At 37.8% G+C, this 19,164-nt stretch overlaps 1 protein-coding gene across 1 annotated transcript in view; it reads left to right on the top strand.

Moving 5' to 3' along the window:
* LOC307154373 (NACHT, LRR and PYD domains-containing protein 1 homolog) overlaps window positions 1–19,164 on the top strand; it is a 63,360-nt gene that overhangs the window by 18,042 nt on the left and 26,154 nt on the right. The window contains exons 5-7 of the mRNA XM_079864262.1: window positions 10,916–11,089; window positions 11,180–11,353; window positions 14,791–14,955. Coding sequence (XP_079720388.1) covers window positions 10,916–11,089; window positions 11,180–11,353; window positions 14,791–14,955 — 513 coding nt within the window. The remainder of the gene's footprint in view (window positions 1–10,915; window positions 11,090–11,179; window positions 11,354–14,790; window positions 14,956–19,164) is intronic.

Here is a 19,164-nt window from a genome sequence, read left to right as displayed (position 1 = left end):
ACAATAATTAAAAATATGATTTTATGGATTATCACTTTCGACCAATAGGTGGCGCAGTTACAAAACTGATGCGATCTGGTCAGAGTGAAGTGACAATGACACATACAAAGTTTGGTGTCAATATGTCAAGGAATTGCAGAGATAAAGCCTGAATAGTGCTATTAGCATCATGCCTCAACTTTGCTGCTGCGCTATACAAAAACGGTTTCGTCTATCGACACGAAATCCATAACTTTTAGTCGGCACGGTCTGGAGATGATACGATTCGATTTTGGTGAAAATCGGACAAACGGTCTAGGAGGAGTTCGAAAAAGTAGGTTTTGACTGAACATCAAGATGGCGGACAGGAAGTTCGGCCAAATAAGGAAAACTTGGTATCTATGTTCTCGGCTTGACCCAAGGAATCTATTAAGACCAGTGGCATTTCAATAGACAGATTTATTCAAAAGTTATTAGCCTTTTTGGAAATTTTGTTATAACTTTTGACCACTAGGTGGCGCTGTTTCGAAATATTTTGAGTACCTTCAGGGGATGGTGCTGAAGGCACATTCTGAGTTTCGTAATATTACACCAATGCATTTGTTTAGTATAGCATTTATGTCACAAAACTCTATTGAAATCAGTGGGAATTTCATGTTTTGTTCTATTATAGCGCCACCAAGAGGCTCAGTCCCACCATTTTTTTTAAGTGTCATCAGAGTGAGCCCATACATATATGTGTCGATTTTGGTGCAAAAATCTCAATTTGCTTCGGAGTTATAGACATTTATATGAAAAAACACGTAAAAAATGACTGACACATGACTTTGATTGAATATTACTATCCCTAAACATCAATATTTTCACATTTGGGCATTAGCATATAGTTAACAAGCTATGATTCCAAACTTCTGACGGTGGTTTCGTCTCAATCGGACAAACGGTTTCGAAGATATAGCCTAATGTTTTTTAAGCGCTAAATCACAACGCTACACAAACCGTTAGGAGAAACCTAACATGTTTGGTATCGTTGGACTCGGCAACGATTCAGGAGTCCAATGAGATGAGTTTCGTGAAAATAAGTCGATCACACCCAAAGTTATAAGCATTTGAAAAAAAAATTTCACCACTAGGTGGCGCTGTTTCGAAACTTCTCACACTCCTTCAGGACATCGTGCTGATGACCCATACCAAGTTTCGTAACAATCCGTTCATGCGTTGTTAAAATACAGCATTTTAGCACAAAATTCAAAATGGCCGACAGTCAAATTGGCCGATACGGCAAAATTGGATATCAGTCGACTCGGCATGACGCCCTGAATCTATCAAGACCAATTTTATGATTTTTGGACAAACTGTTCAGAAGTTATAAGCAAAAACATCCATTTGTCATATCTCCGGACCAGTAGGTGGCGCTGCGCCGAAACGCAGCATGTAGCCTCAGGTCATGCTTGTGATGACATGTACCAAGATTGGTCTGAATCTGATAAAGCGTTGCGGAGATACAGCCTTATGTCTGTTTTCGCAAGCGCTACGTAAAATTTCTTCGTGGGTTTATCGAAAACGGTTAAGAGAATCAACTTGAATTCCATAACTTTTTGTCGGCATGGTCTGGAGATGATCTGGTTCAAATTTCGTGAAAATCGGAGTAACGGCCTAGGAGGAGTTCGAAAAAGTAGGTTTTTCGGAAAATTCAAAATGGCGGAAAAATTTTCATGACGGAAAATGACGTCATAGGGTGCAATCGAATCGGCTTGAGCTAAGGAATCAGAGAAAAAAATAATTTTGTTTCTAGCCCATGTGGTTCAAAAGTTATTAGCATAAACATGAGTGCAACTTTGGACAGTTGGTGGCGCTAGAGGTAATGACTTGGAGACTCCAAATTTGCTATGCTGATAGGTCAGACCCTCCTCTATCAGTGTGCCAAATTTCATAACTTTCCCGCAAGCGGTTCTATGGGCTGCCATAGACTCCCAGTCGGAAAAATGAAGAATAATAATAATAAGAACGGGAACAGATACAATAGGTGCCTACGCACCTTCGGTGCTTGGCCCCTAATAAGAACGGGAACAGATACAATAGGTGCCTCCGCACCTTCGGTGCTTGGCCCCTAATAAGAACGGGAACAGATACAATAGGTGCCTCCGCACCTTCGGTGCTTGGCCCCTAATTAGCATCAATATGCACTTACATAAACATTAAAATAATAACATTAAAAATGATAGCCAGATTTTAAAAGAGTGTCTTGCAACGTTATCTACTAACATGCATCAAGTTCAAATCAATTTGTGACAAATAAGGTTTTATAAAGATAAACCTCACATATTTCAGCCTTTAAATCATTTTTTTTTTTTCAAAGAATGAGTCAAAAAAGATAAATTACTGACATTTACAATGCACATGATTAGCTTATCTTTTATCATTAATAGGAAGATTCGGTCCGATTTGCCTGTGGCGTCTGTCGTTACTATGCAACCATGCGCTGCACTCTCCTCAACGACAAAGATTTCCACCACCGAAAAATGCTTGCTGCTGTAGCTTTGTTACAAGATTTATTAACAAATAAGAGAAAAACACCTGTGATGATTGGTTGGTTCTTGTCATATGTTTGTGGCATTCTGAATAGTTGCGCTTGGACAAAATGAGAGAGCTTGACGCGCGCCTACATTTGAATGAACTTGAGCACGCAAAAGACGCGAAATGTGAACGGCCCCTTGGCGAGCTACCTCAAATCAGGCCACGAGCTACTGGTAGCTCGCGAGCGACGTGTTAGTTGGACACCCCCTCTTGTGGAACACCGCCACTTACTATACTCGCTGTCGCTGCTATCTGACTCACTCACTCACTGGACCGTCGATCTAACAAAAAACGGCAGAGTGCCAGAGAATGTAGACGGGCTATTTATTTTGCACGCACGTTTTTTTTTTTCGTACCGTGTATTCTCCGTTTAAATGCATGGACCGAACCGTGACCCCCGTACCGATTCGGTTCGGTACGAGTACATGTACCGTTCCACCCCTAATATTCAGTGTGCAAATTATATGAAAAATTCAACCTCTTTTAGTTGTGTCTGTCTACATTATACGACTACATAATAATAGTTATAATATTAATCCCATGACAGTAGGGGTGGAACGGCACACAGAAGTCACGGTTCGGTTCATACCTCGGTTCAGACATCACGGTTCGGTACGAGTTCGGTACAATGGAGGGAAAAGCAAAACAAAAATGCAGAAGGCAATTTTTTTTTTATTGTGCATGTCTCAGGCTGTACCACCAAAGGAAAATAAATGTCTTAAGCCTTGCATTTTTTAAATAGGTTTTATTAATAAAGTAAAGGCATAGAACCAGTTTATTTGTAGTGCATTGACAATTGTTTATAGAATTAGTTTATTCATTAAATTAATAAAAAGACAAAAAGACCTTGAGATATGTTTGGTAATTTTTCCATGAATGAATTTAAAATATATATTTAAAAAAAAAATTATTTGCTATATTTCAGATCAATATATTTGTTTTCCTTAATTTTAATTAACACTAACTTTATTCTCATCTTAATTATAAATCATTTATTTCTGTATAAAATAATACTACCATTAAAAACACAATTGATTTTCTTTTTTAATCAATGTAGAATGTGTAACTTAAAAATAAACAGATTTGTGCTCTGTTTGAGGACAAGAAATGAAAACCAATGCAATATGATGAATGTCCAAAAGATGGCACCGACAGACTGTTTTTAAATGGGGTTGGATAAATATTTTTTGCTTTTAAACTGTGTGTGTGTGTGTGTGTGTGTGTGTGTGTGTGTGTGTGTGTGTGTGTGTGTGTGTGTGTGTGTGTGAGAGAGTGTGTGAGAGTGAGATTTTGGTTGGGTGACAGTTCTAGGTTACAGTTTGACAAAAGCACAATGTTGTGTTTTATTGCGAGTGTACACAGATACAAGTAAACACTTTGCAGTTTGAATGATGTCCTGTATGAACAAAATGACGCAGTATGTTCTGTTCGATCACGCCCGCACCTCTCTCTCTCACACACACACGCACGCGCACACGACTGTTATAAATTCGTCGCTGGAGTGAATGGGAATATGATTTTTTGCAAATATTTCAAAAATATAAGTGTTTCTTTAGTCAATACTTTTTAATGGCTTGTCAACTTTCCATTCCTCCACTGCGTGATTCTAGTCAGCGCTGGATTAGCCACCACTGGATTGTTGTCAGCGCCAAACACATTTTTGAGCGCGTGAATGCTGATTCTAGTCAGCGCTGGATTCTAGTCATTCTAGTTGTTGCAAAAGTAACGATACATAGCTTAGGCTACATGTCGCATTAAACTGGAATGTTAGGCTTTCTAAATTTAGAATGTAATTATTTTGCAAGTAAACATGTTTAATCTTGTCTTGCCTGGATCTTTTGCAGGGGTGCGGGAAACTTTTGAATAAGAAATAATATCAAGTCGTCAAAATACAACTCCTCAAAACAAGCGTATCAGTGAGAACACTCATTTAAACAGCATATACACACATATACATATACACACACCCGAACTTGACTGCACATCATATTTTTGACATTATTGATACTGCTTTCAATCGTAATGCAATAGAAATGAACACAAAAAACCTGCCTAGTGCCTGTCTACAACACTGACAGTGGACTTGCGGTCAGGAGTGGAGCGGCTGCGGACGAATGTTTTTTTATTTTATTTTTATTTAGCGCTACTGACGTATTCTTTCAAGCAAACCATAGACGCGCGTGCACACAATATGACATCACACTCTATGCCAGGGATGTCAAACTCATTTGCACTGAGGGCCACTTCAGCATTATGGCTGCCCTCAAAGGGCCGGTTGTAACTGTAAAGGCCCGTTCACACCAAGCACGATAACTATAAAGATAACGATAAAGATAACTGCGTCCACACCAACGACCGATAACGGTCTTTTTATTCTAAGCACGCACACGCCCGCCCCATTTTAAATGCGCGAGACCTTTAAATTAGAATTGATTCTGATTGACTGTCAGTGTTTTATCGTTTGACAGCTGGAAAAAAATCGTTCTGAAAGTGATCCCAACGATATCGTTCCTCATATCTTTATCGTTATAGTTGTGGTATGATCTCTGTTATTCTTTAATATGGAGAACGATTTTTAGAATTATATCTTTATCGTTATCTTTATAGTTATCGTGCTTGGTGTGAACGGGCCTTAAGACTTTTAAAATGTTAATATAGTGTCTCTTTATTTGATTATTACTTATTTAAGTTACAAATATTGTATATGCATTTTCAGGGGTGTTTCTAGGTTTTAAAAACATCAGGGGATGAGCCCGAAACATCAGGGGCTGGGTAATAATGATTTGATACAGAGAATAATGTATATTGTATATATGCAGGGGCAAACTGGCTAAAAAATTCAGCCTTGGCACTGTAGCCACACTGCACACATTACCACACAGTCATGGTTATTCATATGTGAGGTAGTTAGGGGGGTTCGGGGACATGCTCTCCCAATAAAATTTGGATTTCTCGGACTTACATATGTGCATTTTAAGGTGTTTAAAAGCATGTCAGTGGGCAGTAGCATAAATTATTTGTCAAGATAACAGATTCTTAAAAATGAGAATGAGGATAAATATTGCTATGAATGATCCACACTACAAAATGGAAATGCAGAATGTTTCTGCTTATTGTTGACAATACACAATCACATATTCCAAACAGGAATGGCCTTAAATGAGAAATCTTTCAAGGATTATTTTGCATAAATGTTACATTTCAATCAAAAACCAGTGCAATTTTTTTGTGCCCAGAGGCAAATGAGCAGTTTATATATTAGCATTAAAGATTGGTTTCAGCAACTTGTTTCTTTCCTGAGTTAATCAATGTTTTTGGCAATAATTAGTTTAAAGTTCAATTGTTCACTCATCACCTGTCGCCACCTACTGGCTTAATGATGCAAGTGGCGCAAACACAGACAAGCGGAGTGATACAAATGGTGAAAAGGATAATACTGGTACATATTATATTAAATATTATGTAATATATTTAATATATTTAAAAAAATATATTATTATATTAAAATAATATAAAATATCAATATATTATTCTTCAATCAGTTCTATGCAGCAGAATCAGATTTAACAGATTTATTTTTTGACCAATTGTCAAAATAAAGTATAGTCCTACAAAGATATTTTTATCAGAGCATGAGAGAGCAGGGAGTAATTTTACCAGTGTTGCCCAGCACCGCTACACACCATGTTACAGCACAGTAGTGCTATTGCAAAAAGAAACAAGTCCAGAGAAATTTCATGTCGGCACGTTTTTTTTTTTTTTTTTTTAGCGGACTTGTCACTTTGCCTTTCCGGTGAGCGTGAGCAGAGCTCACAACACACACACACACACACACGGAGGTTGCTTGCGGAACATTGAACGCGCTGTAAACACGGAGCGGAGAGCACAGCGCACACACACAGCGGAACGCGCATAGAAGTTATGCATCTTCGGAAGCGGACTCGCACGCAAAGTCATAAAACACGCTGAGCCAGAGTCAAACCATCGCCGAACACGGAGGGGCGCGACGGCTTTTTAGTATCTTTCGGCCAAAAAACGAAAATGATATTTCCGGCCGAAAATTTTCGGCAGCCTAAATTTCGTTGCATCCCTAATTTTAAGACACCCATGCTCTCGCGGGCCATATAAAATAATGTGGCGGGCCGAATTAGGCCCGCGGGCCTTGAGTTTGACACATGTGCTCTATGCATATGTTTCACAACATAATTTAACATATACATGGCCTCTGGGGATGATGACCTGTGACTTCACCTGGGGATGCGTCCAGTGCCGAAAGTGACAGTCTTTGACCTCACGGCCCAACTCCATATGAAACAGATTCATTCTACATTATATCTTGGCAATCCTTTATCTACTTGAGTTTTATATATATATATATATATATATTAGGGGTGTAACGGTTCACAAAATTCACGGTTCGGTTCGATACGATACACTTGTGTCACGGTTCGGTTCGGTACGGTTCGGTACGTTTTTGATACAGCAAAAAGAAAGAAATGACAGAGAAATTTTCTTTCTTTATTTTTTTTTATTATTAAAACTAACATCATAAAGTATGTTTTTTTATTATTATTATTATTACTTTGAGCAATTCTGGAGCTATGATTGACTAGGAGCATATAAAACAAACAGCTCCTTGGAAAAAATTAAATGTAATATTGTAGTAGGCTAGTTATAAACAGGTTTATTTTAGTTCAGATATCCATAGTGAATGTTGCTGATCTGTGGACAAGTTCATTCAAGGCACAATGTTTCTTCCTGGTTTCCACGTCAGCGCTGTTTGATCCGTTAATAACGGAGAAATGTAAACGTTTATTCTGTGGAGAATTCAAATGCTTTCTTTACCGGATCTCGCTGTGTAGTAAGTAACAGTGTCGTTTGATCATGATCGGCTCGCGCTCATAGACAATATGCTCGCGCTGCACTGGTCCAAACTGATAAACGGTCCTTCAACCACGCAATAATGAGCAGTTTCGTTCCGTTTGCATTACGTTTGCCATTTGATGTTGGACAATGTTGTGGTCGCGCCGGCGTCTCTTACATTATGAGCGCGCTTGCCATGCGCCTACATTTGAAATAAGCAAATTTTGGTCGGCAGGAACAATGGTACAACGAACCGTTCGGTTTGAAAATGCGTACCGAAAACCGAACCGAAAGCCAAAATGCGTACCGAAAACCGAACCGAAAGCCTCGTACCGAACGGTTCGATACGAATACGCGTATCGTTACACCCCTAATATATATATATATATATATATATATATACATTTTTGTTATGAATACTACTTCAGTTTGGAATAACTAGGCTATGCTATGGACAAGGGAACCCTATGGTCAGTGAGTGTCAAGCTGTTCATCCTCCAATGTGGACTACTTCTCCACAACTACCACATATTTCACAGTACTTGACTTTATTTTATCTTTGCATTGCCAATTATTTATCTCTGTTTTTCTAGTTTTTAAGGTGCTACTGCTGCCTCTTTAACACTAGAAGTCCCAGAGAGCAGCCATTTGGCTTTTCTACCTATAAAACCCGCAGGACAGCCGATGGGCTGGAAGGCTTTAGGCTAATATCCTTAATCACCTGTGAACGGTTGCTTTTGTTATGTAAATAATGTGGGGCCATGCTGAGCCACTTCAAGGAAACTTGTGTTTCACTTTGCCATCTTAGGGAGAAATCAACACACATGTTTTTTTTCCTTTGTTGCTGAGATTTATTGATAAAAACAGTACAAAATAAAATAGAAACCAACCATTTGTACACATATTTACAAATATTATTAAAAAGTGAGTGAGTACATTCCAGCAATCACTCACAATCCTGGCACTGCCATGGTATCTCCCGTCTGCATTTACCACATGTGTATCTGTAGCAGTGAACACATCGCACAGTGGCATGATTGTTCTTGCATTGGTGTTTGACTTGACACATGGCTCTTTTTCCAGGGCTAGGTGTGGAGGGTTGTGTCCGAAGCAATTGTTCTTTTCTTGCCTTCTTCGCACACATATGAGAGTTAGCCAACTCTCTTGCAAGCTCCACCAGGAAGTCCACCCGTCTTTCCTGCCTTCCGGTGCATGCTTGATACAGCACATGTGCATTCAGTGCTGCCATGTCAATCATGTTATAGAACACGGCAACTGGCCAGCGCCGTGTCCCTGTGCGGACAGTGTACTCCTGCACCATCTGGTCCATCACATCCACGCCGCACTTTGTGGTGTTGTAAAGGGTGACAGTGTTTGGCTTCCTTTTGGTGGTATTATCAGTCTGAATCACGCTGTGCATGCTGCTAAGAATGTAGACGGTCTTCTTCCGTTTGGGCGCATATGCCGTCAGCGTAGCAGCAGTGGTTGAAAACACCTAATAAATAAGATAAATTGTTATTTTCATAGCACTTTTACACACAATGACACACTTGGCGGTGTTGATTCTAAAAATTAGAAACACAAACATAGAACCACAAAAGACCTGCAACATACCTGAGTGGTGAATTCATTGCGATCTGTGTGTCTAGCGGATTGAGGGATTTCCCGGCGAATCTTGTTGACTGTGCCGAGGATGGTGGTTTTCCGGCTAAGAAGTTTATGCGCAAGTGACAGCGATGTGAAGAAATTGTCCGTGGTAACATTTCTGCCCTTGTCTAGGAATGGTTCCATCAGCCTCATCACTACATTTTCAGACAGTCTCTCTCCACTGGGACGACTAGGGTCCTTGCCAAGATATGGGAGGACATTACAAATGTACTTGGATTTTAGGTCGCAAGCCACCCAAAACTTGATCCCAAACTTGTCAGGTTTAGTTGCAATATACTGCAGGAAACAGCAGCGAGTCTTTGATGGGAAAAGCTGTTCATCAACGGTGATATGTAGACCAGGGTTGTAGGACGTGATGCAATTGGTGACAAATGATCCCCACACACTGGAAATTGCAGCAAACTTATCAGTCTTTGCTCGATCCCTCCGGGTGGACCTGTCATCAAAGCGTAGGTGTCGCATGATGTCTTGGAAGCGGTTTCGCGGCATTGTTCCAATGATATGTGGGTTTCCCAGGTTTGATGACCAGCAGTCACGTAGTGATGGAACCTTGGTAAGCCCCCGCAAGATGACAATTGCAATAAATGCCATTAGTTCAGGGAGGGCCATGAACCAATGAACATGCTCCGTTTCCTGTGCATGTTGAATAGTCCATTCTTGAATGCTATGAAGCATGTCAAGAGTGATGAAACACAGGAAGCTCTGAAGGCGACTCGAGATACTTTTCCTGGCCTTAGCCGTTGGCTCTCCATCTGCAGCGTACGCTTTGATTGGGGTGAAAGGGAGACGCATCCCCACCTGTTCTTCACGCCACACTGTGCCATCTTTCGCTGTCTCTGTCAGGTCAGTCCCCAAACGGGCTCTCTTTTTTGGTTGAGGAGCAGTCTCCTCATCTGCAGTGTGAACAAATTCAAATTGTGAGCAATGGAAAAGTCAAATGATATCACAAATGCATGCATAGATACTAATAATAATTCCAGTATCTCCTTCTCTGTATCGAAATAATGTCTGAAATATCTTCCTAAATAAAAAGATACAACTAAAGCAAAGAAACAACTAATAATGTTTTGCACTTCAGATGGCAGTGAATGTCTGCTAAGTAGTACAAACAAAAAAGTGGACAATACAAAAAAGGCAGAGTAAATATTTATGTCACTCCACTCTGCTTTTTTGGTGTTTTCCACTTACTGGTTTGAAATGAAATAGGAAATAATATGAAATGAAACTTAACCTGAAGACAGATCAGACAGCTCTGAGTCCGAATCCGGCTGTAGTTCTATGTCTTCTCCATCTGAGTCACAAGGGTTTACTTCACTCAGGATAATTTCCAAGGCCTGCCGAGTGGTGAGTCTTCTCTGCATTTTCTTTTCTTGGAGAGGAGGTTCGTACACCACAGAATTCTTGAGGGCACTGAAGTAGTAGGCTATGTGCAGTGAGATTTTATCCACCTCAGCACAAAAGGAATTACCTCTCATTTGAGAGCAAGCTGCATGCAATTAGATGTGCTAATTCATACCTGTTTACACCTGGGCAAGACCTTACATGCCAATGTGAGACATGGTCAATCAAGTTCTCTGCTTTTAACAGCCCTCCCTCCCCCACACATACAAACAAGCCACCAGCAACCATTCACACACCCCCCCCAACCCCCCTGCAGATTGCTCAGGTAATGACCACATTTACACATGAATTGATGCTAATGATAGCCAAAAGACTAGCCAGTTAGCATCCACTTGGCTAAAGGAGGGTTACAAATCTCTGGGACTTCTAGTGTTAAAGAAAAGCACCCTGAACCCCAACTTATTGTGCTGTATTTACTCTCTTCTAGTCTTGTTGGCTGTAATCTCACTGGTCAGGATTGTGAAATTGTGTCATCAGCTCTACAATCCTCAAACTGTGTCCTGAGAGAGCTGGACCTGAGTAACAATGCCCTGCAGGATTCAGGAGTGAAGATTATTTCTGAAGGATTGAAGAGCCCACACTGTCAGCTGCAGATACTGAGGTATTTAAGAACATATAAGAGATAATTTACAGTCTGCCGGTCATAATGTTGATGTGTGTCTGAAGATGGTCTGACTGTGTGTGTCTGTAGGTTGTCTCTCTGTATGGTGACAGAGGAAGGCTGTGGTTATGTGTGTTCAGCTCTGAGTTCAAACCCCTCACACCTGAGAGAGCTGGACCTGAGTAACAATGACCTGCAGGATTCAGGAGTGAAGATTATTTCTGAAGGACTGAAGAGCCCACACTGTCAGCTGCAGATTCTGAGGTATTTAAGAACATATCAGAGATTTACCACACCAACACAGAAAAGATAGAAAGGAACAGGTGCTAGCTGTTGGAGATTATGTGGGAAAAGGGAATCTAACCATTATCATATTTCTGGGCAGTGTCAGAAATTAACCCAGTTTTGGCAAGGGATTGAAGGAAATTTGGAAGCTGTTTTTGAGGTGACGATTCCTTTCAAGTGTGAATGTTTATATCTGGCTAATAGTTATTTTGATGGGTGGAATAACATTGATAAGAAACGGAGGTTAATTCTTCTGGCAGCCAGTAAAACAGTAATTACAAAGAAATGGCTAAAACCAGAGCCACTTACAGTTGATGATTGGATTGACATATTACACTAATATATATCTGATTGGTTGACGAACGTTCTAAGGTGTGCATTATTTTCAGGGAAACGCACGGAAGTAGTTCCAGGCAGGTCTTGACCGCATTACAGTTCCATATCACTTCGCGTAGTCAACTGTAATAACGGAAAGTAGGATACAATTAATAACAAAAGCATTGAAGCATTCAAAAGCATTTAGCCCCATGCGCTTGATCTGCAATTTTCAATGTCTAGCTTCACAATCAATAGAAACATGCAGTTTAATTTTAATAAAGTATATAGTCCTATCTATAATCAATAGAAAATTAAACTGAATATAGGCTAAATAAATGGATAGTCCTGCAGCATGGATTTTTATTGCAGATAATATAACAAATAAATAATTATTCATAGGCCTACTTGTTAAAAGGGCTTTGTGTTTCATTTATTTGGCTATAGTCTACTGTCATCTGTCAATAATGAAAAAAAAAGAATGAACGAATTAATTAAAACGAATTGAATTAATAAATAAATAATAATATTGATGCACATGCTTTTCTGTCTTATTATTGCAACATCTCTCTCTAATAACTGCATTAATAACTGCATAATGAATGTAATTTGATACTTATGACTGATCATGCCCAAACGCGTGTTCAGTGCGTTCAGTCTGTGTTCAAAGTCGGTGTTTAAAATCTGCTGCAGTCGATGAAAGCAGTCAGAGAATGTGTCAGCTAGTCGTGTGTCCCAGCATTAGTCTGCTATCAGCGGCTCAGACCTCCGTTACTAACTCTAAAATGACGTTTTGGAATTAGCAACGGAGGCATGGGATTAGATGCGTAAGAAATTAGGTCTACATACAAGAGCGTTTTAATGACAAACTTTACAAACGTCTTGAAATACATAATCTGAACAATGTTTCGAGGTGTGGTAACTGTAGTAACTGCAAGGACAACAGCCTGCAAAATTAATCTTTGTGGAGAAAGCCATTGTCCTCAGGTTAACATCCTGAGAAAACCTGGGGTACAGCTGTGTGAAAGGCAGGATAAATCTGGCAATGGTAAACTTTGATCAAAGTTGAATTGATGTCAAATTTAACGTATGTAACATGGACGGAAAAACAGTGTAAGTTCAAGCAGAAAGTGTATTTAATCTAATTCAGTTTAACAAAATTCTGGTTGAATCCCAGTTCATGTTTTGCTTTGTTCCTAATTTGGTATAGTTATGAGTCATGCGTTGTGTATGGTTCACAAAACTGGTAATATGACTTCCATGCAGGAATCTAATGTTATCTGTTCTATAAACTTAAAGGTGCATTTTTGAGTCTGGTATGTTCATAAACTGAAAGCCAGCAAAATTACTAACAAATACCACAGGTATATTTTTCAAATTTATTTGCCAAATGTAAAAGACAAAGGAACTCCTACAAGTGTGCTAAGTTATAACGTGTGTAACGTGGACGGAAAAAATTAAACAATCCTGCAAGACTGTAACACAAAATAATACCATTTCATGAAAACTGGCAAAGAATAGAACAAGTTCATAACACATTAAAATAACCTGTCATCATACTATCAAATTTAAAGATCATACAGATTGTGTTAACGCACTATTAACGTGTTAACTTCGTCAGCCTAAGCTATATTCTTACGAACATTGGACAGAAAAAAAAAATCATCAAAAAAAACAAAACAGAAAAATGTCATTGACGATGTTGACTTTCATGAACAGCTTATTGAGTCAAAAATACACAGAAAACAACGTTGGAAGTTGGATAGACTGAAAATTTCAGTCCTATTTAATGTTTACTTAACCAAAGTTTTCCACGTTCGTATCATTTTAACGTTCGTAAACTTTTGGACAGAATCCACAAACTTACCCACATTCGTCGAAATCCGTGAAATCCTTTTAACTCTTCCTCCCGCGCAGAGCGACCGTGACCTAGACAATCTTATTTCTGACATGAGAACTGTTGAGACATTAGGAGATGGAAATTCAGCGTCAGAATAAAATGTTCAAGCGTTATGATTTTTGGACAGAAAATCTCGGCCCCTGTTTTGTCCCGATTTATTAACAATTTATCATGTAGCAACGCATATGAGAATTTAACCCACACAAGATGGTTTTATCGTTATGCTACTGATAGAATTACATGGAAAAATTATATCTCCGCTTCCTTTAGAATCATATTTTAACATGCGTAACTGCTTGGACAGAAAGTGTAACGAACGTTAGTAAATGTTTCCATTGCATCGTGGTGGATTAAGGGAATTCTACTTTCAGTGTTAGTAGTAGTATTTTGTAGAAGACACACCAAAATAAATGTTATGCACCAAAATTCAGGATTTTATTAAAGGAAATGAAAGAAATGACTTAGGAAAAATCCAGATGCACTGAATGTCCCACCCTGACATCCACAATTTCTGGGGACAGAAATAAAATAAAGTCTCATTACACGATAATGCCAAGGCTTGGTGGGATAAAAGTAACTTTATTATTTCTTACATCTATCTTTAACCAAATAGTGAACTAAAAAAAAAAAAAATGACAACAACTGGGTATTATTCAATCTATATTGTTCATTACACCCCTTGTGGACAGAAACTGTTGAATCGCCCATATATATATATATATATATATATATATATATATATATATATACACACACACACACACACACAGACACACACACACACACACATATACATACACACATATACATGTGATGGAAAAGATTTCCTTTTCCTTAAGAACCCGGATAGAATACGTTTGTTCAATATGGAAAAAAATTATTGATTATATAAAATCAATTCGCACTGACGTTTTTAAAAAAATAAATAATTATAAGTAATAACTCCCCTTGTTCTTGTGTAAAACACAAAACATCTGTATAAGCTTGAGTATTTCATTTCCATGACCATTGGTAGACATGATGGGTTATAATGCTGTCTCTGTATTGACGTATATGTTTTTGTTTTATTGTAAAGAAGCTTTTCTGCCTTGATAAATGTATATATTTGTCCGCTGAAATTGAAAAAAGAACATATAAGAGGTTATTTTACAGTCTGCCAGTCATATGTGTTTTTGTAGATGATCTGACTGTGTGTCTGTAGGTTGTCTGGCTGTATGGTGACAGAGGAAGGCTGTGGTTATGTGTCTTCAGCTCTGAGTTTAAACTCCTCACACCTGAGAGAGCTGGATCTGAGCTACAATCACCCGGGAGTCAAGCTGCTCTCTGGCAAACTGAAGGATCCAAACTGCTCATTGCAGATACTCAAGTATGTGGGGCAAGCAAGCCTCGTTTACACTGCAGGTCTTGATGCCCAAATCTGATTTGTTGTCTATATCCGTTTTTTTTTTTTGACCGTCCGTTTACACTTTCTTGGCCCATATCCGATTCATGTGTTTACATTTGACATACTATCTGAGGCGTTGCGCATGCTTAAAGGGGGTTCTTGCACAGATGGACAAACGTGAAATATGCTTGATGCTAGCTTTGCGATATACCGTATTTTCCGGACTATAAGTCGCACTTTTTTTAATAGTTTGGCTGGTCCTGTGACTTATAGTCAGGTGCGACCTGTATATCAAAATTAATTCATACTGACTGACATGAACCAAGAGAAAACATTACCGTCTATAGCCGCGAGAGTACAAATGCTGCTCCTGTAGCCTAGCCCTGAAAAAATTTACTGAAAACAACTGAAAAACTGAACAAAAGACTGAACACAAACAAAATGCCCTCAAAAAGAAAAAAATCTCCATGTTTTTGGTGCTGATGTGGTGGTGACGCGTTCATGTAACATGTAAGGGTGGCGCTGCCAATGAAGCTCCTAAAAGCTGTCACAAAGAACCAGCAAAAGTAATGATTATGAATATGTCAGATATAGCAAGGAGACATTTTAATTGTTTATTAATAAACAAGTGTTTTCTGTGTCAGTGTCGGCTGCAAAGATGAAGTTGACAATACTGACTCCCGATCTTCGCAGTAGTATACGCGCCAGAGAGAAATGCACATTTCATACAGATTACATAAGCAGAGAGCAGAGCAGTCTTTTTTCTTTCGTTTTGAATTGTTCTGTTTAAAAGTAGACATTTCAAGCTTTCTATTTATGTCTCAGGTCTGTGAGGCAAGTAGGCCAATGTATATGCTGAGTTTTGGTTAATTTATGAGATGAGCTCCAGTTCACGTGCCAGCACCTCCGTGTTGGGATTATCTATTGTCTACTATATTTACTATATTCTATACTATTTACTATACTATATTCTTATTTATTAAATCCAGGCAATTGGTTGATGAAACAGATTAAAATTAAGATACAATTAATACAAAATGAAATTAAATTTAAAGTCAGGCTTTGTGCTTTCTGTTTGAGGTCTCAGTGAACGTTTCAAAGCAGTCTTTTAGTACCGCTTTCAGAGCGGTCCCGTCCGTAACACTGTTTTTTCCTCAATGCGAACACACACACACACACACACAAAAAAATTATATATATATATATATATATAATACTTTTGGTTTGCGCAGTGTATTTCACAGAATTACTAAAAAATATTTTGCCACCTAAAAGTTAAAGATTTTTTTGTGTCCGTAACGCTTGTGTATTTTCCTCATATTAAATATAAAACGCATGTAGAGATATTTTTCTAATGTCCCTTTATTAAGGGAATATGGATATATAAACAGTCGTTTCAATATATTGATATTAAATGCATTTTTTGAGAATTTATATTTCATGTTTTGACTGCAAATGTCACGTCCATAACGCTGGAATTGCCCAATTTTAAAGAATTTATCGGTATTTATTTATTTATTCGGTTTCCTATCGCATATCGTTACAGCCCTAGTTAATGTGTTACGTTAACATACCGGACACCTCTTCAGTCTGTTGTTCTGTGTGCTATTGTGTAGTTGAATAACTTGCCTTTCCAGATTAAATGTCTGTTCTTGGTCTTGGATTTTGTGAAATAAATGTCTAAATAAATGCGCCTTATAGTCCAGTGCGACTTATATGGGCCATTCTACAGAATTGGTGCAAAGTCAGAGTTGGAAACATCTTGAAATTTTTTTGTTTTTTCCCACAAATTTTGCATGTATGCAAATTGTATAATATCCAAGGTATGCTTTTCTAGTAATTGTGCAGTTAATTCTCATATTGTATTTTCAGAAAATGCTGGAATATTTTCCTTCTCCCCAAATTTGTCACTACCGAAACACAATATTAAATAATTTATTAAGAAGGCTTATAATGACCTATTAAGATTTTGTTTACATCTACCTTATAAATATATATTTTTTCTATTTTTAAAAAATATTTTTACTGGTTAAATCAATAAAGATTATAATTTTAATAATATTTTAAGTGTGATTTATGAGATTTGTTGTATTTTGAACCCAATCTTTCTTTGTAGAAGGCATAAAGTTTATCGTACTGATTTCAAAGTTAAGGATTCATTAGTATTAATATGCATTGAACCAAACACTATCATAACATCTTAGTTGATAATTCAATATACTTTATTTTTGACAAAACATCCCATGTTACGGTAGTGACTGCACATTTTTGGTAGTGACAGTAATGTTTTGGTAGTGAAAATTAGTTTGCCATGGCTGAATCAGACTGTCCACATTTTATGTTAATATAAATAAATAACTATGATGCACATATGCAGTCAGTACATATAGCAGACACACATCTGACAGTAAATATCTTATAAGAACACCTAGAGCTATTCTATATTTTGGGTCTTGAGGTGCAAGTGAGAAGAGGTATGCTCATAGATTTTTCTTCCTAAAAAAACAACAACTTACAATGTAGACTCAGAACCACTTTGTTTTATTTTCACATTTTCAACATTTTGTTTATGAGTCATTCAGATAAATCTCCAGAACCACTGAACTCTCTGTCTGTGTGTGTGTGTGTGTGTGTGTGTACTGGTGTCTGATCACCCTCACTGGAAGTGCTAGGTGGTGTGGAAGCCCTGCAAAATGTCTCCATCTCTTTTTGTCTTTTCACCATCATCCTGTGTCTTTTCTGTCTTTTCCTCCATGCTTTTCTGACATGTCTTTGCTCCCTGTCAGATAATTCACTGATACTCTTCAACTTTCCTTCTTCCCTTCGTTTCTTATTTCTTTCATTTTCTTTCCTTAAGTATTCCTCGTACTTCACTGGGTCTTCCCTCAACCTTTGTTTGTATTCTCTCTGTCTCTCTGTTGTAGTTTTTCTATTTTTTTTAGGCATGTTGGTGTTTTATGTCATTCTCCTTGCCAAGTTAATCATAGAAATTAACATTACTGACAACAACCTTACACCTAAGCTAGTATCATGGACTGCAACCTTAAGTAATTGTAACCTCATCACATTACAGAATTTTAACAGAATATTGCATACTAAAACACTACTAAAACATACTACAGTAGTAATTATTTGCATAACTGTACTAAAATGTAGTTTATTCCTCCAAATAAAGGATTATGTGTTCCCTTTTGTCACTACCAAAACAATGTCACAACCGAAACTTCAAGAAAATGTTTCGGTTGTGACTGTTTTGGTAGTGACAATTTTAGATAACTTTTGAGCCTAGCTCGAAGATGCTAATCAGCACATGGTTAGCCATCACTGGTCAGAACAGTTGAACACATATAACAACTAAATTTTATGGAATAACATCCCAAAAAAATTTCTCAATAGCAGAAAAAATGAGTTTGGTAGTGACATTCCTTAAAGTTACACACAGATTTTTAGACTTTAGAACACATTTACCTCAAAATGATGGGATCAATCTACTCACCATATAGCACATGAGAGAGAGGGACACAGGAATATTTCCTGATCAAAAATGTAGGAGTGTGGTTAAAATCAGTCTCAGCCAATGGACTACAACATTCACTGTTTTGGTAGTGACATGAAAATGCGGGACATGTTTTTTTAGATAAAGTTTCATGATTTAAAAATAAAATATAAAATAAATATTTTTTTAACTTCATTTAAAAAAAAAAATATATATATATTTTTTTTAAAACAAGAATGGAAAAATTTGCAAAAAATTATTCAATATCATTTTCACAAGTTGAAATTTAGGGGTTAGGGTTTGGGACAGCCACCTCCTAATTGAAAGTAGCCCATAAATTATGATTTTATATATATAAAGCTTACTGATATCTTAAATATTATTGTGGGTTTCAATAGATAATTGAAGGATCTTAGTAAACATCTAAGATTTTAATAATTAAATGCTTTTCAAATGTGTTTTTTGGATGAGGGACAGCAGTTTGCACCAATTCTGTAGAATGGCCCATATATGTATTTTTCCTCTTCATGATGCATTTTTTGACTGATGCGACTGATGCGAAATACAGTAGCCTATGCGAAGTTCGCCAACTATCACCATGATTTTGAGGCGGAGGAGGATGAAAAGGGCCATCATTGCAGCCAGCACATATGCTTCAGTTATTGTGTGCGAGAGAGATCTCAGGACTGGTGGGA

Source organism: Squalius cephalus (genome assembly GCF_949319135.1).
Source record: "Squalius cephalus genome assembly, chromosome: 2".
NCBI classification, from domain to species: Eukaryota; Metazoa; Chordata; class Actinopteri; order Cypriniformes; family Leuciscidae; genus Squalius; species Squalius cephalus.
Note: the sequence above shows the minus strand (reverse complement) of the source record. Positions and strands in the feature narration are given on the sequence as shown.